Genomic DNA, 24,589 nt, shown 5'->3' with positions numbered 1-24,589 from the left:
CTGTGAGTTTGTATTTTCACAGTTGTTGCAGCTGGGCCAGTAATTATATTAGAATTCTATTCAATGTAAAGCAGACCGTGCTGTGTTTGCTGTTATCTTGTGGGTGTGTTATCCTCTATGGAGGCTGGGTTTTTACACAGTGTGTGTGTGTGTCCTGCAGGTCATGTTCAACATCAGTAAGCTGCACAGTGTGCAACAGGAAGAGGGCTGGTTCCGACTGGACCCTGACAAGAGCAAGAGCAGCGAGTACGAGTGAGTCCCAGCACTGCCACAGCCTGTCCCACAGCATTGCTACACACTCATTCTGCCCTCGAAACGCTGCACACTCGCTCCATAACACGAGTAGAAGTCCTGAAAAAACAAGGCACTGCTTCAGACAATGTAATGCACCTGAAATCAGACACATGGAGGATTTAACCAATATTTAAAACATTTAAGACACTTAAAATGCTGGAATTGTCAGAACTGAGAAATGGCACATTCTACATTTCACAGCCGATACTGCCTACAGACATACAGTAATATCTAAGTGAAAATACAGAGGAGGGGATATTGAGTCCTGTGGCCAGCCTGCCTCTCACAATACATGCCAGCGTGCTCATAGGAAAACAGACAGCGCGAGTCCTTCATTTAAACCTGCATAGTTCAGTCTTTACTCAAGAGTAGCTGCTTTTACCAGAAATGGTTGCGAGTGTCAGATTGTGCGGGTATATGTGGACGTCTCTCTGTCTGTGCACTGGCTCCTTTGTTACTTATACATGTAAATATGGAAGTGTGACACAGCAGGTTGTTAGGAGGCATAGAGAGGCTATGAAAATCTAGTGCAGTTACATAACTGCTTATGGTTATGGTAACTCATAAACAACAAGCTTCAAATATTGCATTGGATTTGTCAAAACTCATAACACTGGGCAAAGGTCCCATGTTTTATATTTAGAACCTCCGCTCTCTGAAAATCCTCCTGAAGATTAGATAGACAGCTTGAGCTGCAGAATTTCACTTGTACTGCAGGAGCACAGGCGACCCTACAGGGGCTTAACAGAGACATAGAGGGACATGTTGTCAAAGCGATTCCTCCATTCATTAATTAACTCCTGTTTTTTGAAAGGGGAAAAATATACATGAGTGTTACAAAATGAAAAATAAACACATTGACAGTCCTGTTACTTGGTTGTTTGGTTCTAGTCTTGTAAAATGAGCAGGTGTTTGACCTCTTTAAAAAATGGTAGTTAGTTAAAGACTGGAGCAGACCCTTTGAAAATATGGCCCTTGCGTCAGAATGGATCTTGCTATCAATCCAATGAAGGATTTGGTTGCTTGGTGGCATTTTTCAGTATTTTATCTACCAACGTCATCCATAGTGTTTAGAAATACTCAAATAAATTCAATCCCCAACATTTTGACTAGAAGTCTTTTTCAATGTCAGTGTAAAGTGTGCAGGATCCCTCAATGGTCCCATTGGGAGGAATGTGCTGGTTTTATAGCAGACATTAATAACCTTGCAGAGGTGTGAAGGGAGCTTATTACAGCAAAGAAAGTCAGGGTTTAGCAGCGTTATTGTGTTGGTAATGAATGGTGTGTGTTATTAGTTGGGCTGTTGGTGCTGCCTTTTCTCTTCCTGTTTTGGTAGTGTGTAAGACTGGTGTGCATGCATGCTTTTTGGAAATGCGGTCATGTTGATTAGACTGGAGTGGGTCTATATTCTGAATCTCAAACTACACCCCATTGACACTAATGTAATCCTTTACATACCTTTACAGTGGCTACTTATGCCTTACAAGCTTTCAGTCTGCTTTATTACACTTTGCTATGTTCAGGTCAGGTTTGAGATTCTTTCTCTCTCTCTCTCTCTCTCTCTCTCTCTTTCTCTCTCTCTCTCTCTCTCTCTCTCTCTCTTCTCTCTCTTTCTCTCTCTCTCTCTCTCTCTCTCTCTCTCTCTCTCTCTCTCTCTCTCTCTCTCTCTTATTAGTACCACATACACAAGCACTGAATTAAAAATGAATAAACTATTAAAATAACGACACACACTGACACACGCTTGCATACAATGACTCAGAGTCCTGTCAAGATTAAAAGGACTAAGCTCCAGTCTGTTTAATCCTGGGATTCGTTTGGCTGCTTTTGTAAACCAGGCTGACGTTCTCAGCTGGGTACGTCATCATTTTTTCCTTTTTAAATGATTCCAGCAGGTCTAGAGGTCAAAGAGAAGCTGAAATCTCTTGAAATGCCTCACTCGGTACACAGGCTATGGACTTAATCAATTCAATGCCACATGTTTCAATTAGAAGGATTTGTCAATGTCTTCGTTATAGTGCTGCAGGGGGGGCAGGTTGATGGTTACAGTCTGGGGTATCAGCTGAACTTGTTGCTCTTCTGAGGCCACAAGGGTGTTTTAATCTGTTTAATAAATCAGGCTGTCACCTTCCACTGCGCCCCGGCTGGATTCAGTAAGACGTTATGACTGCTCTTTAGGCTGTAGACTGCTAGGTTGGCAGATTGATTGTGTTGACTGGCCCACAGTGACAGATGGGAAACTGTGGAAAATCCTCTAGAAAAAAAAAAAAAAAACACCAACATGATTTCTCCAGCTTTCAGGGGAAAAAAAGAGGATTATATTTAGAAAGGAGGGATTATTGACATGCATATTCTTAATCTGACCAAGTTTCACATGGATGGAGAATATTAGAAGAGGTCTCAGGACACAATAGAGGGTCTCCCTATTCCCTAGAGTTCTCCATACTGTAACAGTCTTTTTTTAAGTTAATTGGTTTTATATATGTAACTATTTTAGAAAAAAGATTTCGGGCTCCCAGTTATTTTACCCCGGTTTTTCTGCCCAGTTTAGTATGTGCAGTTATGTTTCCTCACTCAGCTGAGGAGAATGAAAGACCTCGAATCCCAACACCAAGCTGTCTGACTCTTTACACCCAGGAGGTGAACAGTGGATGGCCCCTGGATCACAAAGCCAGCCCTCCAGATGTCTGGCTTGAGCTCACCAGGCACCAGGCTGGTAGGGTCCGCTGTGCCGTGGTAATGTGACTCCCTAACCCACGGGAGCACCAGAGCCAATGAAACCGGCCACTTGGCACAGCCAGGAAGTGAGCCTATGCTCCCCTGACTGCATGACTCACCCAGCACACCACACAGTCGTGCCTGATAATCTTTATTGAATATTGTTTATATTTGCCAGTTAGCAGATCAGTTTACTAATACTCAGTACTTAAACCAATGTCTTTAATTTTATCCAACAATGCTCAATTAGATTCAGCCCTGAGAGGGAAAGCATGTTTAAAAACATGGCAAACCATGGTAAACTATAATAAATGCATAGTATAACCATGAGAAAGCATGTGGGGAAAACTGCACAACTACCAGCAGAGAATGACAGTTGTGCAGAATTGTGTAATGTGTCTTTGGTGATGTGGATTACATTAGTGTCAATGGGGTCTAGTTTGAGAATCAGAATATAGACCCACTCCAGTCTAATCAACATGACGCGTTTCCAAACAGCATGCATGTGCACTAGTTTCACATGCTACCAAAACAGGGAGAAAACAAGGCAGCAGCAAGGGTTCCTGTGTTGGGTCTTGTTTAGTGTTTGTAACGGGTTGTTCCTTGCAGGGGTAACCTGGGGTCCCTCCGCTTGCAGCTGAGACTCCGAGACGAGCGCGTGCTCCCCTCCAGTCACTACCGCCCCCTCACTGAGCTGCTGTGCCAGGCTGTGAGCACCAACCTGAATGTGAGTGCCGGGGCCAGCCACCAGGGGGCCTCGTTAACCCCACACCGCTTTCCAGCTGTTGCTTTGCGGTGCCTGAGGCTAACAGGATGTGTCTTGTCGTCTCCCAGGGCAACCAGCCGGACCTGCTCATGCTGATCGACGAAACCACCACGGCTGAGAGCCGACAGGAAGTGGCCACTAACCTAGTGAAGCTCTTCCTGGGGCACGGCTTAGCCAAAGAGTTCCTGGATGTTCTTTTCAAACTGGAGCTGGAGAAAACCAGTAAGCCAATCCGTCTCCCCCAGTGAGCCTCGTCTACTTCTGCAAACTCTGACTAAAGCAGCCCTGTTTCCCTGCAGTAAACTGAACTCAACATACTGTGCCTTGTATATAAAACACATCTTTGAAAAGCATCATACAGTGCTACCATACTAAGCAGTACCGAATACAGTTTTCTAGTAAGGTAGAAAAAATCAATCAGATGCTTAAGTTATTTGCACAGTTCTGTTCTGAAGCTCATGAAACCACATGGCTAAGTTGCACAGAGCAGGATGTTAAACACACACCCACTGCTGTTTTCACTTGCATCTAGCATTCTGTAAATCTGCAGGGAACTAATGCACGGAAACTCCAAATCAAAATAATATGAAATAATATGTCTCTGCCACCAATCTTTTCACGAAATAAGGCTGGTTTGTTTAATAATGACCCGAGTCAGTGTGCGATTGCAATGCTATATACAGTAAAACAGAGAGCACTGATACAGTGTTCTAGGTTATGGTTACAGAAAATGGTTGCTACTGAAAGTAATGTCTCCTGCATTGTAGCCAGACTCAGAGGCTTTATGGAAACAGTCAGTTTTTATTGAAAATATTCTTGTGTTGTAATGTATTAAATGCCATTATATTAGAAATGCCAGGTATAAAATGAAGGCCACTCAAAATTAAGCAGAATCTCAGATGTGCACACAGTTTAAACAAGCCCCTGTTTTTTTGCCCAGTATTTTGACCCTAAAGAGCAACCCATCTCCTTGCGGTGTCTATTGGAAGTTATATTTGAAATGGTGATCACACCATTTGATCAGCTTTCTCCTTTTCTTTTTTAACCAGGTGAATCAAACACCTTATTTCGAAGCAATTCATTAGCCTCAAAGTCCATGGAATCATTTTTAAAGGTAAGGAGATTGAACAACGGATGTAGCCGCTAGCCATTAACTCCCTATCCATTTCTCTTAGAAATCTTTATTAGTTGTAAACCAAAAAAGCAGGTTCCCGAGTGATGGACACTGCATGGCCACTTTATTAGGACCTGTCTGGCAGGCTTGGCATCGCCCTGGTGTGGGGTCTGTTCTCCTGGTATAGTCCGGTCCCTTCATTAAGTCTGTCAAGTCCAACAATGCCGAACACTGATGACGAAGGCTACTTTATTTTTGATTTATAATGTCCAATTATTTTTTCCCCTCACCGCAGCAATTCCTCACACAGCTCTGGAGAACTGAAGGTTCAGTGGGCGTCCTTAACTTGAGTGAATGTAGTGCTTGTTTTTTTATTTTATTTTAAACAAAATGCATTTGTGCAGCTTGCTTGCTCTGTTTAAAACTAAAACATTCATAGTAAGATTGCAAGTACTTGAAATCTACCTCGCCTCTGTCTGGATGCATTTTTATTGCTACAGTAATTTTGACTGCTTCAGGACCAGCACGTCGCTTTGCGTGCGTCTGTTTTTACTGCTCTGCTGTCTTTCGTCTCCTTTGTAAATTGTTGTATTATTTTCCTTGTATTTTCCTTCTATTTTTTTTTTCAGTTGTTACCATTTCAGTAGGTTCACGTTGTGCTTTTTTAAACTGGATTCTGGTTGCAAAATGATTGCATACTTCCAGCTGTTCGGTTGATCGGTCAGTTAGCAGGTTTGGAGTTTGTATCTCTGTGGATCTATTGTGTTAGGTAAAGGTCCCAATAAAGCGACCAGGCAGTGTAAAGCACTGTAACATTGATTTGGGTTCCAGATCCCACCCTGTCTCTGATTTCCCCTTCCCCTCCCCTCCCCTCCCCTCCCTCTCTTGTCCAGGTTGCAGGAATGCAGTATCTGCACAGAGTTCTGCCCTGTCTCTGATCTCCCTCCCCTCCTCTCTCATCCAGGTTGCAGGAATGCAGTATCTGCACAGAGTTCTGGGGCCAACTGTGAACCGCGTCTTCGATGAGAAGAAGTATGTTGAGCTGGACCCCAGCAAAGTGGAAATCAAGGAGGCCGGGTGAGCAGGACAGCCAGCGCCACAGTGACCTCTGCTGGAAGAGGCTGGCATGACCGGCTGAGGTTTAATGTAAAAATACATGCTTGCTACATATGTGTTTCTTTCCAGACTGCACATTTCAGACCTATGTAGCTAATGGATGGATATGATTAGTCTGTTGGCCACTTTAGAGAATCCAGAGCCGTTATATCATGCTGCTGTTTGTCCCCCTGTGTGTGCAGCTGTACAGGGCTGCACCGGATTCAGACGGAGGCTGAGGTGATTCAGCAGAGCACTCAGCACCTGCAGTCCTACCTGACCGAGCTGCTGCACTCCATCGTCAAGTCCGTGAGTCACTGCCCCCCCCTGCTGCGCATGGCCTTCCGGCAGCTGTGCGAGAGAGTGCAGGAGAGATTCCCAGAGAGGGAGTACCGGGTGAGAGCAGGAGCCAAGGAACCAGGCTGTCTCATTGACATCACACACTGAAAACAGACATGTCTGAGAGCTCTTCAGAGATCACACACTGAAAACAAATGCCTGATAGCTCTTCAGAGATCAGTTAGGGGAGTGCAGATTCATGTCCTGGCTGTGTAGTGTGCAGGGTGAGTCATACAGTCAGGGGAGTGCAGGTTCACGTCCTGGCTGTGTGGTGTGCAGGGTGAGTCATACAGTCAGGGGAGTGCAGGTTCACGTCCTGACTGTGTGGTGTGCAGGGTAAGTCATACAGTCAGGGGAGTGCAGGTTCACGTCCTGGCTGTGTGGTGTGCAGGGTGAGTCATACAGTCAGGGGAGTGCAGGTTCATGTCCTGGCTGTGTGGTGTGCAGGGTGAGTCATACAGCCAGGGGAGCGCAGGTTCATTTCCTGGCTGTGGTGTGCAGGGTGTCATACAGTCAGGGGAGCGTAGGTTCATGTCCTGGCTGTGTGGTGTGTAGGGTGAGTCATACAGTCAGGGGAGTGCAGGTTCACGTCCTGGCTGTGTGGTGTGCAGGGTGAGTCATACAGTCAGGGGAGTGCAGGTTCACGTCCTGACTGTGGTGTGCAGGGTGAGTCATACAGTCAGGGGAGCGCAGGTTCACGTCCTGGCTGTGTGGTGTGCAGGGTGAGTCATACAGTCAGGGGAGTGCAGGTCCGTGTCCTGGCTGTGTGGTGTGCAGGGTGAGTCATACAGTCAGGGGAGTGCAGGTCTGCATCCTGGCTGTGTGGTGTGCAGGGTGAGTCATACTGTCAGGGGAGCGCAGGTTCACGTCCTGGCTGTGTGGTGTGCAGGGTGAGTCATACAGTCAGGGGAGCGCAGGTTCACGTCCTGGCTGTATGGTGTGCAGGGTGAGTCATACAGTCAGGGGAGCGCAGGTTCACGTCCTGGCTGTGTGGTGTGCAAGGTGAGTCATACAGTCAGGGGAGCGCAGGTCTGCGTCCTGGCTGTGTGACCAGGTCGTGTCTTCACTGGGGATTCTGTCAGTCCCGTGGGTCTCGCAATCGCGCTACAGCAGACTCTACCGGCCAGGCACCCAAAGAGCTCGGGCGGACACCTGCAGGGCTGGCCTTTGACCTCCAGAGACCGGTAGCTCGCTGACATCCGCTCTCGAGTTCCTGGGTGTAGAAGAGGAAGCTGGCTCGGTCGTGAGATCGGAGGACACCCACTGAAAATGATCTAGTTAATGCCCCGTGACTTTCCCCCTGACTATTTAAGCAATAGTTTTTAATAGTTAAATAGTTTAATAGTTAAGTGCCACTTCTGGGTTTGACTTCAACCAACCCAGTTATTGACTAGCAGAGAGATTCAGCTTTTCGTGTGGTATAGCATAACACGATGAAGAATCTCTGAAGCAAGGTACACAGTCTTGTAGGAACATGGTAGAGAGTATGGCAACTCCCAGAGAGCTATGGGTAAAAAGAGTGGGAAACTAAACTCTTAGCAAGCCAATTTACTGTGTGAAACGTATTAGAGATGACTAAAACAAAAGAAAACTGTGATTAGAGCTGAGGCTTCTGTTCTGATTTTGTTTTGACAGAAAGTGAAGTTCATTGCAGTGACCAGTTTCCTCTGCCTGCGCTTCTTCTCCCCTGCGATCATGTCTCCCAAACTCTTCCACCTGAGAGAGAAGCACCCTGACGCACGCACCAGCCGCACCCTGCTGCTCCTAGCCAAGGTACTGCTCTCTCTCCCTGTCTCCTCCTCTCCCTCACTCCCTTTCTCCCTCATTCTCTCTCTCTCCCTCTTCCTCTCCCTCCCTCCCTCTCTTCCACTCCATCCTCCCTCACTCCCTCTCCATCCTCCCTCACTCCCTCTCCATCCTCCCTTACTCCCTCTTCCTCTCCCTCACTGTCTCCTCCTCTCCCTCCTCACTCTCTCTCCCTCCTTCTCTCCTTCCCCCTCCCTCCCTTTCTCTCTCCCTCTCTCCCTCTCCATCCTCCCTCACTCCCTCTCCATCCTCCCTCCCTCCTTTTCTCTCTCCTCTTTCCCTCCTCACTCTCTCTCTCCCTCCTTCTCTCCTTCCCCCTCCCTCCCTTTCTCCCTCCCCCTCTCTCTCCTCTTCTCCATCTCTCCTTCTCTCTCCACCCTCCCTCACTCCCTCTTCCTCTCCCTCCCCCTCTCTCTCCCCCTCTCCCTCCCCTCCTTCTCTCCCTCATCCTTCAGTTTGGTGTGAAGGTACTACACTGCTCACAATCTTTTATTTCTGATAAAAACTGAAAGCTTCTCATTTGATCTTTTTGTTAGGAAACATGAACTGCACAATTTGGTGAATGTATAGGTGCTTCATTACTGGACTTCTCTAAAGCCTGTGATTCTGTAGATCATACAATGCTATGCTATGGATTGGTTGAAGGATAACCTAAAGTAAGAGCTGATGGGATTATGTCCACCTTTGAGCCTCTATGTAAGGAGGTACCTCAGGGTTCAGTCCTTGGACCAATCCTCTTTACCCTCTATATAAACGACCTGGGATAGGCTATTAATGTACATTTATATGCTGACGATACCACATACGAGATATGTCTTAATTATTCTTTGCTTTGATCTCTGCATGCTGCTAAATAAGTTTGAACCATGCATGCTTGTTATTGTGGGGTGCTCCTGGCTCAGTCCTGTTCTCTTCCCTCCAGGCAGTTCAGAGCATTGGGAACCTGGATACCCTGGCAGTGAGGTCCAAGGAGCCCTGGATGGGGCCCCTGCAGCCTGCCATCCAGCAAGGCATCGCCCAGCTCAAAGAGTTCATCACCCAACTCATCAGCTTCGAAGATAAGGAAGGTGAGCCCCGCACTGGAGATACCGGAAACAGGGACTTTACTTTTACATATTGATTGATTGATTTATTTATTTTAAAACTGTCCAAGTGCGTTCGCTCACCGCAGCTATTCTCCACAGCTCAGGAGCTACCGACCTCTAGTGGACAAAGGCCGGCGCTGCAGGTGTCCGCTCTGAGCTCATTGAGCGCCTGGCCGTAGGGCTGTGCATCAGCAGTGTCTTCATGATACGGATCACGATACAGTAAACTAAGTGTGAAACATACGAATTACACAATTATTGTTATTTGTTTATTTAGCAGACGCCTTTATCCAAGGCGACTTACAGACTAGGGTGTGTGAACTATGCATCAGCTGCAGAGTCACTTACAACAACGTCTCACCCGAAAGACGGAGCACAAGGAGGGTAAGTGACTTGCGCAGGGTCACACAGTGAGTCGGTGAGTGAGCTGGGATTTGAACCGGGGACCTCCTGGTTACAAGCCCTTTTCTTTAACCACTGGACCACACAGCATCCTTGTCCCTTTTGTTTGTGGAAGTGTTTGGAATAAAACAGGTTTTGGTCAAATAAGATTCTCAACCTGCTTTGCTTTTGTTTTCTGAGTAATCTTTACAGTAAAATTAGAAATACTGTAAATAATAATAATAATAATAATAATAATAATAATAATAATAATAATAATACAATCTTTGCATGACCTCTTGTTTTACATGCTGGTATAATTCAGGAATGCCGGTAGCTGTTTCAGTAATATAAGGACTGGTAAGAAGTATGTACCTTGGCTCCAAAGTATAAATGAGTGTTCACAGTACTGTAGGGACACAAGTGAAGTGCACAAGACCCTGGTAATGTTTTTAGTGCTCACAGATGCTTCAGCTAGTTTGGAGTGATTTCATGTCTCCAGTGTAGGTTGTACATAGTGAGTAGACGTATCATACCTGCATTGGCTCTGATCTGACGCAGCCGTCTTCAACTGTGATGGCAATGATGATGAAGATGATCCTAAAAGAATGTACCATTGGTCTAATGGGGTCGTTCAAAATGAGATGTGTTGTTTTACATGCTGGTATAATTCAGGAATGCCGGTAGTTGTTTCAGTAATATAAAGACTGGTAAGAAGTATGTACCTTGGCTCCAAAGTATAAATGAGTGTTCACAGTACTGTAGGGACGCAAGTGAAGTGCACAAGACCCTGGTAATGTTTTTAGTGCTCACAGATGCTTCAGCTATTTTGGAGTGATTTCATGTCTCCAGTGTAGGTTGTACATAGTGAGTAGACGTATCATACCTGCATTGGCTCTGATCTGACGCAGCCGTCTTCAACTGTGATGGCGATGATGATGAAGATGATCCTAAAAGAATGTACCATTGGTCTAATGGGGTCGTTCAAAATGAGATGTGTTGTATTCCCTGAATACCGGTACTTGATTCACTCCTCATAGTTTAGGGTAAGTCCTTGATGCAAAAAATATCCATTCAGCCCACACTGTTGATTTTAAACATGCCGGCACACAGGTCGACTTTCGCTGTGTTGCTTGTATCATTAAATGGACCGTGATGATCTCCAATAACTTCTCCGCTTCACTCTCCGGGTCACCTCCAGGGTGCTTGACAAAAACATCCTTTACCCATGGGGATTAAAAATCTGGGGCGAGGCTGCTAGAGTACGTACTAATGCATTTTATTCTGTGATTTTCAATACAGGCACTAAAACTAAACCTACACATGACCATCACTCTTTGCATGTAGCCTCACATTTAACTTATTATAATCGTATTGTCAAGAATATCCCAGATCCGTGTGCGAATCGAATCGCTTTCACCCCGTCACATTCTTACATGTCTTCTCTCTAAGTACACCTGGTACACCAGAGTGTAACCAGTAACCTGTCCCCCTGAAACACTCTGCCCCAGTGGATGGAAGAAATGCTTCAGAAAGACATTGCACTTTGAACAAATGTGGTGCTTCTTACATCTGTTGGGGAGTGTTGCACAGGGACAGGTTCATGTTTACACAAGGTGTTGAGAGAAATCTCTTTTGATGCTACTGAGTTTTAAAATGCCCCAAGAATGTAGTAACTGAAACAGAAAATGATTTACAAAGGGATTCGAAACAAGACGAAGAATACGTTGGTTAAAATAACAGATATTTAAGAATGATTAAATAGACCAGAAATAATACTTATATAAAACAGATACAAGCAGAACAATGTGACAGGTTTCTGTGAGTTTATAATCTTTCAGCTTGAACAGTAAATGACAATGTAGAAAGGCCTGAATTGCTTCAATTGTGAATTACCATGGCAACAGTAAGAAGCCATTGTCAGGAAAGATCTTGCATTCCTCACACATATTTTCTTCCCTCAGGTTTCCAACCAGAACATTCAGGTTTGTCTCTGGCCCACCTTTGTTTCTGTAAAATAGAAAATATGTTAGAGAATGCAGAGTACAAATCTATTCCAGTTATTCACCAGAGTAACTATTTAAACCCATGTCTATAAAAACACTGGGAGAGTATTTCCTAATATTAAGTTCTCTTTCCTATACAGCGCTGTGCAGTGTTGAGTGGAGTTCCCTTTCCTATACCACTAGAGTGCTCTGCAGTGTTGAGTGGAGTTCTTTTTCCTATACCACTAGGCTCTGCAGTGTTGAGTGGAGTTCTTTTTCCTATACTACTAGAGCGCTCTGCAGCGTTGAGTGGTGTTCTCTTTCCTATACTGCTAGAGCGCTCTGCAGTGTTGAGTGGAGTTCTCTTTCCAAGACCTGTATACAGGTCTACAGAGTTGAAAGAGTTAAAGAAAGATTTTTTTTAAAGTGTAAAAGCTAATTTCATATTTTATTTTACATTTGAATGATCCAATATTCAAGTTACCGTCAACCCCTTTTCAAATGACTTCATAGGAACATATAAATAGTGATGATAAGCAGTTTATAGAAGTTGACCAATAACCTGGTAAAATAAGGGTTAAAATGCACAGGAAGTGCTGTTACAACAAACATGCCTATTTATCTGTGGTACTCAAAGACAGTCCTATGTGATGCATTGATTCCAATACAGTTAAGCGTGATAATATTGTGATATTATTAGGATCTTGTCCACATTGACTCCCATTATATTCTGAATGGGGCATTCCAATGGTACTGTGTGGGAAGTCATGGTAACAGTCTGACCCAGTAAACAGTGAACAGGCTCAGACAAACATTGAAAATACAAGTCTGTGGTTTATTTTCAAAATGTAAAGGGATATTTACAAGGCAGAGGGCTGAATACAAAAGGCTGTTTAATAGCTGTCTTAAGCAGAGTCCTAGCTGACAGGTGTTTTTTGCGGACCTGCAGCTCTGAATCTTGTGCTCCTCTGGTTTCTAAACGGACATCTTTAGCGACCTGTAGTGACACTAGCACTAGCACACAATCCTCACCTATCCCACCACCTTTACTGCAGTATTTCTTCAGCCTCCTGGGTCTCCCCTAGTTTATGAGGCAACATGCTCCCTTTTAGTACCCAGAGCTCCACCCTGCAATCAGCCTAGTGTAACAGGGCAGAGGCTGGGCGCGACCGGCGACCCCCTGCACCACAAGCGAGCATCTTAACCATAATGCAAAAGAGCCGGGCTCGTCTGCATGCGTGGTTTTAGAGCTCTTACCCTCGTCTCATCTCACGGACGGGACGGGGGACGGGACAGGACAGAATTCGTAATGGCAGTGCATCACACAACACTGCCTGTTACACCAGCATCGCCCGAAATGGTGGCTCATTGACGTTATAGCGCTCTGAGCACTATGCTGCCTTTCCTTATCAAGAGGGCGGACACTAAAGTGTGATGGAATCACAATCCCCCCCCACCCCCCAGCTAGTTCAGCTCTCCCTAGTGTCGGGAGGTCGAATTTCAGTCAGGAGACTCCCGGACCCATCACATACTGTAATGGGCTTCTCTGTTTCAGAGCTGGGTGAGGAGAGGCTCAGTCTGCAGCCAGCCGGCACACTCAAAGAGGGGTTCCTCTTCCTTCACAAGACCAGAGACAAGTGCATGCTCATGGCATCCCCTTTCAAGAAATACCACGTCACCCTGCGCAGCAACATCCTGTCCTACGCCAAGACCCCCAACTCCAAGGTGAGACCAGACCGGGCTTATAGACAGTCAGTATTTATTAAACCTTATTTTAATACAAACATACTGTCCACCATTTTTGGGGAACAGTTCTATTTTAGTCTCAATAAGTCAATAGATGTTGGAAATAATTACCACTTTTTTTCTGGCTATTGATCATGCAGCTTAATTACTGTGTAATGGTTTTCAATCAATTTTTTTTAAATTAGTTCTATTACTTTTTTCTGACTTTTAATGTAAAGGTGCCAATACTTTTGTCATGAACACATATTGAAATTGCTTAAGTGCTTTTGGTTTTTGTCATAAAGATTGTTTGTTAAATGACCAGAAGTTGTGTATTTTGGTCTTTGCCATATTAATTAGTTGTGAATGTTCATTAAATGCTTGTATTTAACATGTTTTCTTGAATTATCTTATATTAAGTGAAGGGTGCCAATACCTTTGCCTGTGACAGTAGTGGAGGCCATATTAAGGGTTGTTAGTTTCCATTTAACTTTTTGGCAAGTTTTCAATGCTAGCAGCTGTGAGTCTCTGTGAGACTCTGTGTGTCTGTATGCACTGTGAGCCAGGATGTGAGTGTGTGTCTGTCTGCACTGTGAGCCAGGGTGTAACTCAGTGTGTCTGTGTGTCTGTCTCTGCTGTGAGCCAGGGTGTGACTCAGTGTGTCTGTGTGTCTGTCTGCCTGCAGAAGAGCTCGTTCGTCTCTCTGCAGAAGGTCCGGGCTGTGGAGAAGGTGGAGGAGAAGAGCTTTGGCAGCTCCCACGTCATGCAGATCATTTGGAGCGAGGAGATGGAGCAGATTGAAATCCTCTACCTGCAGTGCAAGGTGAGGAGGGCTGGCGACAATCCCCCTAAATCTCATCTAACATGTATTACCATCCCTTTGTAGAGCGCTCGTTTTCCTATGTGAAAAAAGCTCATCATTTTAAACATGGTTTTCGAATTTGCCTTTACCATAATGTGTGCATGTTTCACTAAGGAAAATGTAGGACCTGTGAAATGATGGCAATACATAGTTCACTGGAATTATATTGTTATCTCTATGTACTTTAAGCCTTTGTGAGGAAATTAACTTGAGGTCTGTAAAAGAGTGCACACAACACCAAGTTTCCATGTATTGATTCCAGTATTCAAAAGTTAGACACAACAATGTAGCACCGAGTTTTAAACAGAAATCAGATAATGATCAGTTACCTCATATTCTGGGAGAACACTCAGGTCCGTCATCAGGAGAGGATTCGGGTGCCTGTCTTATATATCTTACCTAAACGTGTGTATAAAACTAAACCCTGTTTTTGCAAGCTTCAGTGTTCCAACCAAGGTCAGTGAAGTCCCCACACCCACTCGGTTCTTTGTCTTGAGGAGAGAAGCCTCTCTGTTGATAACAGCAGATCTTGCAGCTGTGCTCAGCACAGTGTTTTTTGGGATATTTGTTTAACCTTCATTAACCCCACACCTTTTTACCATCATTTCAGAAGTTTAAAGCACCGTTGTGCCTCTGTAACGCTCATCTCAGCTTGTGCACCAGAGTGGAACCATTTACCTGTACAAACGTGGCATTGTCTTACATCCACTGCAGTGCTGAAAGGAAGGCCGTTTTCACCTTCGAAGAAAGTCTTTCAAAATGTTTAACTAATATTCTTTCATTTTGAATAAGCTGGAAAAATGTTCATTTAAGTATCATATTACAGTAAATAGATCTCTCAGGAAAATAAACCCAGCACCCCATCCTTCTAAAAAGAGAGGAACAGTTTTCTGTGCAGTAGAGCGGGTGTTATTTATCTTAGATGTAATTTATGCATTAGTTTCCTTGGCATGAGAGCTTTTTGATACAGTCATTTATCAATGATGTTCTAGGAATTAATATGATAATTGTGGCCTCAAGAGGTGTTGTCAAGGCTATAAGGTATAAATATTCATTCTACATGCTATTCCACACCAATACAAGCCAGGTTGCATCAGTCACTGAGGCTGTGGCACCCAGTACTGGTTACAATGTCTTTATTGTTTGTTTCATGTTGTCAGAGTGTGAATGAGCTGAACCAGTGGCTCTCTGCTTTGCGCAAGTCCTGCATCCACAACACAGAGACCCTCAATTCATATCACCCGGGCGTCTTCAAAGGAGACAGGTGGAGCTGCTGCCACCAAAAGGAGAAAACAGGTACTGCACAGCTCAATCATGACCAGAACACCCCCTGTCTGCCTGCCTCCCTGCCTGCCTGCCTGTCTGCCTGTCTGCTTCCCTGCCTGTCTGCCTGCCTCTCTGTCTGCCTCCCTGCCTGCTTCCCTGCCTGCCTGCCTGCCTGTCTGCCTGCCATCCAGACCTCAGCAGAGACTGACAGTTTCTTCCATCCACTGCAGTGCTGAAATGACAGTCTGCGCTGAATTGCATGGAGTTTTGTCTTTTGATAGTAGTGGATTGCACTTATGATCACTGAGGCATAAGCTAAGACCACCAAACTCATTTCACTAGTGAATTAGTCTGTAAGGTTTAAAAATGAAGGTAAGCATAGAATGAACTACTTGGTTACGCTATAAGGATGAGACCATGCTTCAAATCCTAACAATGCTGACCATTTATTAGTTCCAAATACCAAACATTACATTCTACATTGAACGTTATTGTTTAGGTACAATAACATGCCATTAGCAATAACAGAGATAGGCAATTGATCAAGTTACCTTCCCTGGGAGAGAGCCTCAGACGCTACACCGATGGTCCAGATGATCTGGAGGTATCGGGAGCTTCTCAGTCTGTGTCGCCTCTATGCCTGGTATTTATACTCTGGTAGGCTCAGAATTTACACAACTACAGTTTGTTTCTGTTATGTTATTAATTATAATGTGTTTTTTAGCTGTTACTCCACGCAGGTGCAACCAACGACAAACTACTCTCTTTTACAAGGTCACTGTGGTTAATTGTTTACCACACTTCTCCATTCTCATACATTCCTGCAAGTGCCTTGTCACTCAGTATTCTAAGCTTAAGACCAAGTGGGTCGTTGCCTTAGCAACTCATGTCAAACTTAGCACATGCCTTATCATTCAATCATTCTGAGCCTAAGGTCAAGAGGAGGTGCCTTAGTAACTCTACTTATGGCAAAGTCACCACCGGCAGATTGGTTTAACATTACCAAAATGTTTTCTTTCATAATATTACCAATGCATTTTCACTCTGCAAGTCTGCTGTACCACTTACCCCCACCTCGTTCAGTTTTACCCTAAAATACAGAACCTTTATTGTACTCATCCACAGTCCTCCCGTGCACTCATCTGCATCAGAGACCAGGGCTTCCAGGCTGTGTGCATTCCCTCTAGGTAGTTTTGAGCTGCAGGTGTAGGAATTGAATAAGGAAAGTCATGTTTAACAGAATGTAGACACACACTCGTATTACTTGGAGCTCAGGTTAAATGGGTTATCGTTTATTAGGATTTTCTTAGCATGAAGGCTTGACCTTTTCTACCTCCGAACACTAGGGGGCAGATCACTCCCGAGTAAGCACGAAAGCAGAGAGAGAGAGAGCTCTAGTTTTAGGAGAAGCAAATGGAAGCGGAGACGCCATTATCGTCTAAGAATAAAAACTGAAAAGTAATGAAAACCAAAATGACTGAATACAGGCTGATCTCTACCTGCTGCTGTGCTTAACGGTCGTGAGCAGCCTCAATGAATCTCTGTTTAACTCGGACGTTTCAATTGAAAAGTGTGCTACGAAGCTGGACCCTGCAAATAAACAAAGAAACAACATCTCTTAACTTTGCCCACCGCTGTGCATATTTACTCACCCAAGGTCACAGCCACACTTGCTGTCATCCACTTACACATTTCCTGAAGTACACCACTCTAAGAATGATGCATGTGTGTGTATGTATGCCAGCTGGGTATCGGGTGAGTAACAGTAAATATGTGTTCTTACTGGTCAGCAGCGACACAGCACTTGCTGGATGTTCCGGAGGGTTCCAGCAGTGGGGACTGAAGCCCAGCAGTCACCACTGTGAGTTGAATATCTGTGTGAGGGGAGCCCATTCCCTTACTATAAGCCTGTGTCTCTCAGCTGCAGGTTGTGATAAAACCCGACACGGAGTGACCCTGCAGGAGTGGAATGACCCCCTGGATCCGGATCTGGAGTCCCAGTTGATTTTCAGACACCTGCTGGGAGTCAGGGAGGCAATGAGGTAACACAGAAAAGGAGAGAAAATCCAGTGCTGTTTTATAACCTTTGGTAATGTCCTGCTTATGGTGCAAATATGTGACGCATCCAGCCGACACACCATTGTTAACATTCAATCAGCTCTTAATGAAAAAGTATCTGTACACTACAGGTTGGGATGAAGCTTAGTGTTAACATTCATTTGCATTGGGACTGTCAGATTGTGAGGATATACAGGTGTCTCTGTCTGTGCATCCGTCCGTCTGTCACATTTACCTTTTCACAACTTATCTAATGTCATCTAGGTCTTAAAGAGCACTTTTACAATGTCCATTAAACTATCCATTGCCCTTGCTCTATACAAGTGTGTACATTGTGTTTATGTGCTGTACGCCCTGGTCATCGTAGCTCTGTTCTGAATTCACAGCCGTGGCCGGAGAGCAATGTTACTGACATATATTTCTATATCTTTGTTTAGGGACAAATACCTGGAAGTGGTGAAGCTGGAGAAAGATAAAGATTCATTCCAGAGCCATGAAAAAGGTAACCTGGACTGTACAGATCACTCTGGGACATGTTTAGGGTCTATAAGACCAGTGACAAACTTAGGTTTCAAAAGTGGTGCGGACAGTTTCTGTAGCTGGGGTGTAACCTAGTCATCACAGCTAGAATACTGACTCACACTAACCTAGTCATCACAGCTAGAATACTGACTCACGCTAACCTAGTCATCACAGCTAGAATACTGACTCACGCTAACCTAGTCATCACAGCTAGAATACTGACTCACGCTAACCTAGTCATCACAGCTAGAATACTGACTCACGCTAACCTAGTCATCACAGCTAGAATACTGACTCACGCTAACCCAGTCATCACAGCTAGAATACTGACTCACACTAACCCAGTCATCACAGCTAGAATACTGACTCACACTAACCTAGTCATCACAGCTAGAATACTGACTCACGCTAACCCAGTCATCACAGCTAGAATACTGACTCACACTAACCTAGTCATCACAGCTAGAATACTGACTCACGCTAACCTAGTCATCACAGCTAGAATACTGACTCACGCTAACCTAGTCATCACAGCTAGAATACTGACTCACGCTAACCTAGTCATCACAGCTAGAATACTGACTCACGCTAACCTAGTCATCACAGCTAGAATACTGACTCACGCTAACCTAGTCATCACAGCTAGAATACTGACTCACACTAACCCAGTCATCACAGCTAGAATACTGACTCACACTAACCCAGTCATCACAGCTAGAATACTGACTCACACTAACCTAGTCATCACAGCTAGAATACTGACTCACGCTAACCTAGTCATCACAGCTAGAATACTGACTCACACTAACCTAGTCATCACAGCTAGAATACTGACTCACACTAACCTAGTCATCACAGCTAGAATACTGACTCACGCTAACCTAGTCATCACAGCTAGAGTACTGACTCACACTAACCCAGTCATCACAGCTAGAATACTGACTCACACTAACCCAGTCATCACAGCTAGAATACTGACTCACACTAAGATGTATGGAATTATTTAGTCAGCTCCCTTATAAAAGTTTACCACAGTAAATCTGCATTGTAGTTTTGCAGTTTCCCCCATGCTTTTTATCCATGCTTATGCATTTATGTTGGTTTGCCATGTTTAATGTGCTTTACCATGCCTCTCTGGGATTTACAGTGCTTACCTATGCTTTACCATGCTTTCACTGTGCATTATTACACTGTGCTATGCTTTTACCATGGGAAAAGAGCTATAATCACTTTAAGGGCTTGTGAGTTATCCAGCAGCGCCCCCTAACCTCCCTCAAGTATAAGTAAGGCTGTATTTTTTCAGTTATCACCCATTGACGTGTAATATATAGTATTCCGTGAAGTTTCCATTTCCCAAAGAATAGTGTAAATATACATATTTGTATCACTTAAAAATAAATACAGCAAACATTTGCCTTTTTTATTTTGTTTGGTAATTCACTGATGGTGAAAACAGAATGTCTTTAAAAGGTGGACTCAAAAAAGAAATTCTGCGATTTAGCATTTACTGTTTTTTAGATCGTGAAATAAGCCAATTGCTTACTGTGAAAAAAATCCAGCCTTCCCTATAATGCATCCCGCTGTAGCAGCTGTGTCTCCACTACCCTGTGCTGTTCCTCTTGCAGATTCAGAGCTGTAGCAGCTGTGTCTCCACTACCCTGTGCTGTTCCTCTTGCAGATTCAGAGCTGTAGCAGCTGTGTCTCCACTACCCTGTGCTGTTCCTCTTTGCAGATTCAGAGCTGTAGCAGCTGTGTCTCCACTACCCTGTGCTGTTCCTCTTGCAGATTCAGAGCTGTAGCAGCTGTGTCTCCACTACCCTGTGCTGTTCCTCTTTGCAGATTCAGAGCTGTAGCAGCTGTGTCTCCACTACCCTGTGCTGTTCCTCTTTGCAGATTCAGAGCTGTAGCAGCTGTGTCTCCACTACCCTGTGCTGTTCCTCTTTGCAGATTCAGAGCTGTAGCAGCTGTGTCTCCACTACCCTGTGCTGTTCCTCTTGCAGATTCAGAGCTGTAGCAGCTGTGTCTCCACTACCCTGTGTTTTTCCTCTTGCAGATTCAGAGCTGTAGCAGCTGTGTCTCCACTACCCTGTGCTGTTCCTCTTTGCAGATTCAGAGCTGTAGCAGCTGTGTCTCCACTACCCTGTGCTGTTCCTCTTTGCAGATTCAGAGCTGTAGCAGCTGTGTCTCCACTACCCTGTGCTGTTCCGCTTTGCAGATTCAGAGCTGTAGCAGCTGTGTCTCCACTACCCTGTGCTGTTCCTCTTTGCAGATTCAGAGCTGAAGGATGCAGCAAGCAAGCTCTTCCAGCTTCTTCGAGACCTGCAAGATATTCACGAAGACCTGGAGCGCTCGGAGAAACAGAAAAATACAAACTGCCTCCTGGAATTGCAGACGTAAACCACAGCATGCCTTTGTTTTGTTTGTGGTTTTTCAAGGCATTATTTTAGACACCTAAAGACCTCCATTTTGTGCCATGAGCAGCATTGGCACAATCAAACATGTTCTTGTCTGAATAGAAATACCACAGATAAACCAGTAGGTTCGCGTGGGAGAGGTGCCAAACAGCTTCCCCCAGGCCTCTGAATGGGCATCATGTCTTGGATTACAGGAAGGGATATATGAAGTAAGAAATGGCAAATAAATGACTTGCTTGTGGGTTGTTATGGGCAAATATAATAGACACCAAAAATGACTGTGTTTATTATAAAATTCAATGGGAATATATATAAAACCTCTAGATATTCAAATGAATGTTATTGTATTGCACTGTATTCTGAATCTGTAAATCAAGTTTAGGATGGTCCACTTTGCAAATAAAGAGCTGCCGTGCTTTGTATAATCCTTCAGCAGCTCCCCTGAGAGATGCATGTTATCTTTCCCCATGTGAGGATGGTGTTGTCTGTTTCCAAACAAACATAATAAGGCGTCTTGCCAATATGGGTTGCAAAGGAGTGTCTGCCACTGCACTGGTAAGAATGGGGCCAGCATAACACAAGACAAATACATATTGCAATGGAGCTCCTCCTAGTGGCTGATGAGTTAATAACACTGACAGCAGCTTAAGATACGTACGTCCCTCTCAGATACAGAGCTTGCTCTTTAGTTGAATAGTCAAGTGTATCGTCTTTGATTTGTGATGTTGCCTCTCAGTTCAATTTAATGGGCTGAGATGCAGAGCCATGACAGTAGAGATGATGAAACCGGATTGAGTTTGTATCTGTTCTGAATTCACAATTCCATTTAGAAGAGGAGTGAATTTGGGTGAAATTGTAACACAGTGCACCAGTATACATGAAAAGAGTATATTTACCTGTAAATATAAATAATATTCACTTCTTTTTTAGACACTTGTATCTGCTTGAAAAGCCAGGAAAATGTTGCTCAATAGTAGCATAGCAATTCTAGGAACACAATAGCCACTGATGTATTCAGGCAATATACTGGCTCCATTGCTTTTTAAATATTGCAAGTCTGTTAATATAGACATTTTAGTCAGTAGTGTTGCACTAACATTGCAGTTAATCCAGATTAAAAGGCAGAGGGCCTTATATTGAAGCAAGTGCCAAGGCAAAATCACATTTTCAAATAGCAAAAAACAATGTTGTGAAATGAAGCTAGCCAATGCTAAACGCTGTGCCGGGGCTGCTCCGAGCTGTCTCGTGCTGGTTTTAAAGCAGTCCATTCTTGTTTCATTGCGTTTGGAAAATGCTCTCTGTGAATGGTTTCCATGTCTTCATTAACACTTTTCTTCTATCCTCATGTAGGAGTTTATATAACATCACATTTTCCATTCTCAAACTAAAAGCATTCAACAGTATGTATTTGTGTGTTTATAAAATGTCAATTTCTATGTATTGTGTAATGTAGTTTTGTTGCTCTATGTCTTGTTACACTACTTTTGTTTGGAATATGTACTTAAGTATATTCAGTACCGGCTCACATTCTAGCAACAACAAATGATTTACAGCAAGACCAGGGCTGGGGATTGTATTGCCCATGTCTCCTCTCTCAGACCCCTTACTTACTAAATACCCTGGAATCTCTGAATAGATAATCGCCTCCTCTTTAAAAATAGGCAAAGGATTGTAACGAGCAAGACATCTCACAAGTGGAATGGTCCCCAGAAATGTGCTCCTTTTCCTAGGAAAGTAGTACACGTGGGGATGGGGAGTTTGTTGCTGGATAACTTCACTCAGACTACCTGCTCATTTATATATATATATATATATATATATATATATATATATATATATATATATATGCATGCATGTGCGCTTTTGCACTTACCGTAGAATAATGCCCAGAATCTCATTCAGACTTGCTCATTTTGTGTACTGCATGAATACAGCGCAATAAGGATGCGCAGTGCAGCATGTTTTTGAAGTAATCTATTGAGGCTATACCGCCACTTTACAAGGGGGCTCCAATCAGACAGCAGAAAAACACAAAGGTATTAAAATGGCGAGTTATGGTTACGGTAGTCGTATAGCCCACTGTGTTTGAATGCTTGAGATTTCATGGCGTCTAATCACAGCCTAGTTTCCATAGTAACAGTAGTTTGCTGTGTTTTCTCAGGCGGCGATGTACTTTGAGAATTCTGTTGGCAGCAGTCATTAAGTCTAGGGTTAGCAAGGTATATAAACGTATAAACTGCTTGTAAGTTATTTTATATGGGCTACCAATAAATAAGGTCATATCACATGTGGTGCATGCTTTTTTTTTTGCACGCCCAATTTTTCAGTTTTTTATTTGTTAAAAAAGTTTGAAATATCCAATAAATTTTGTTCCACTTCATGATTGTGTCCCACTTGTTGTTGATTCTTCACAAAAAATTACAGTTTCATATCTTTATGTTTGAAGCCTGAAATGTGGCAAAAGGTCACAAAGTTCAAGGGGGCCGAATACTTTCGCAAGGCACTGTATATATATATATATATATATATATATATATATATATATATATATATATATATAATGTGAATATAATAAAGTACAATTTGTATGCCATATATTATATTAAACAAACACAAATAAAAAGTTACATAGCGTTTTTTTTTTTTTTTAACAAAGCCTTACAATCCTCAGTTTAGTACTTTTTACATGATAACAATAAAATTGTGTCTTGTTATTTAGCCACTTTTACGTTATATCTTTACAGGGCTTTTTATATATAACGTGGCCCTTTTTGCATCACGTATTTATATGGCTCGCCCCTTTATTTACCTTGGTTGTTTTGTACAAGTGAAATAACTCCCAATATATACTGTACAACACCGCTATCCAGAAGTGACTCCAAATATATCAATACAATATAATGTACAACACCGCTATCCAGAAGTGACTCCCAATACAATATAATGTACAACACCGCTATCCAGAAGTGACTCCCAATACAATATAATGTACAACACCTCTATCCAGAAGTGACTCCCAATACAATATACTGTACAACACCGCTATCCAGAAGTGACTCCCAATATATCAATACAATATAATGTACAACACCGCTATCCAGAAGTGTCTCCCAATATATCAATACAATATACTGTACAACACCGCTATCCAGAAGTGACTCCCAATATATCAATACAATATAATGTACAACACCGCTATCCAGAAGTGACTCCCAATACAATATAATGTACAACACCTCTATCCAGAAGTGACTCCCAATTCAATATACTGTACAACACCGCTATCCAGAAGTGACTCCCAATATATCAATACAATATAATGTACAACACCGCTATCCAGAAGTGTCTCCCAATATATCAATACAATATACTGTACAACACCGCTATCCAGAAGTGACTCCCAATACAATATAATGTACAACACCTCTATCCAGAAGTGACTCCCAATACAATATACTGTACAACACCGCTATCCAGAAGTGACTCCCAATACAATATAATGTACAACACCTCTATCCAGAAGTGACTCCCAATACAATATACTGTACAACACCGCTATCCAGAAGTGTCTCCCAATATATCAATACAATATACTGTACAACACCGCTATCCAGAAGTGTCTCCCAATACAATATACTGTACAACACCGCTATCCAGAAGTGACTCCCAATACAATATAGTGTACAACACCGCTATCCAGAAGTGTCTCCCAATATATCAATACAATATACTGTACAACACCGCTATCCAGAAGTGACTCCCAATACAATATAGTGTACAACACCGCTATCCAGAAGTGACTCCCAATACAATATAGTGTACAACACCGCTATCCAGAAGTGTCTCCCAATATATCAATACAATATACTGTACAACACCGCTATCCAGAAGTGTCTCCCAATACAATATACTGTACAACACCGCTATCCAGAAGTGACTCCCAATACAATATACTGTACAACACCGCTATCCAGAAGTGTCTTCCAATATATCAATACAATATACTGTACAACACCGCTATCCAGAAGTGACTCCCAATACAATATACTGTACAACACCGCTATCCAGAAGTGACTCCCAATACAATATACTGTACAACACCGCTATCCAGAAGTGACTCCCAATACAATATACTGTACAACACCGCTATCCAGAAGTG

The 24,589-nt window shown here is 43.4% G+C and overlaps 1 protein-coding gene across 2 annotated transcripts in view; it reads left to right on the top strand.

Annotated features, from left to right (window-relative positions):
• The window catches only part of LOC131701773 (ras GTPase-activating protein 4-like), a 62,646-nt gene extending 39,833 nt beyond the window's left edge, over window positions 1-22,813 (top strand). Inside the window, exons 8-21 of one of the 2 annotated variants that reach the window (XM_059001651.1) lie at window positions 161-252; window positions 3,622-3,739; window positions 3,847-4,000; window positions 4,828-4,892; window positions 5,857-5,969; window positions 6,191-6,296; window positions 7,962-8,099; window positions 9,055-9,199; window positions 13,139-13,308; window positions 13,994-14,131; window positions 15,331-15,466; window positions 17,358-17,478; window positions 17,932-17,996; window positions 20,286-22,813. In XM_059001651.1, coding sequence (XP_058857634.1) covers window positions 161-252; window positions 3,622-3,739; window positions 3,847-4,000; window positions 4,828-4,892; window positions 5,857-5,969; window positions 6,191-6,296; window positions 7,962-8,099; window positions 9,055-9,199; window positions 13,139-13,308; window positions 13,994-14,131; window positions 15,331-15,466; window positions 17,358-17,478; window positions 17,932-17,996; window positions 20,286-20,413 — 1,689 coding nt within the window. In that variant the 3' untranslated portion in view covers window positions 20,414-22,813. Of the gene's footprint in view, window positions 1-160; window positions 253-3,621; window positions 3,740-3,846; window positions 4,001-4,827; window positions 4,893-5,856; window positions 5,970-6,190; window positions 6,384-7,961; window positions 8,100-9,054; window positions 9,200-13,138; window positions 13,309-13,993; window positions 14,132-15,330; window positions 15,467-17,357; window positions 17,479-17,931; window positions 17,997-20,285 lie in introns of both variants that reach the window. The other variant, XM_059001650.1, reaches the window with a different exon arrangement.
• The last annotated feature ends 1,776 nt before the right edge of the window (window positions 22,814-24,589 follow it).

Source organism: Acipenser ruthenus, chromosome 26 (genome assembly GCF_902713425.1).
Source record: "Acipenser ruthenus chromosome 26, fAciRut3.2 maternal haplotype, whole genome shotgun sequence".
In the NCBI taxonomy this organism is placed as follows: domain Eukaryota; kingdom Metazoa; phylum Chordata; class Actinopteri; order Acipenseriformes; family Acipenseridae; genus Acipenser; species Acipenser ruthenus.
This window is presented reverse-complemented; position numbering and strand designations above follow the sequence as displayed.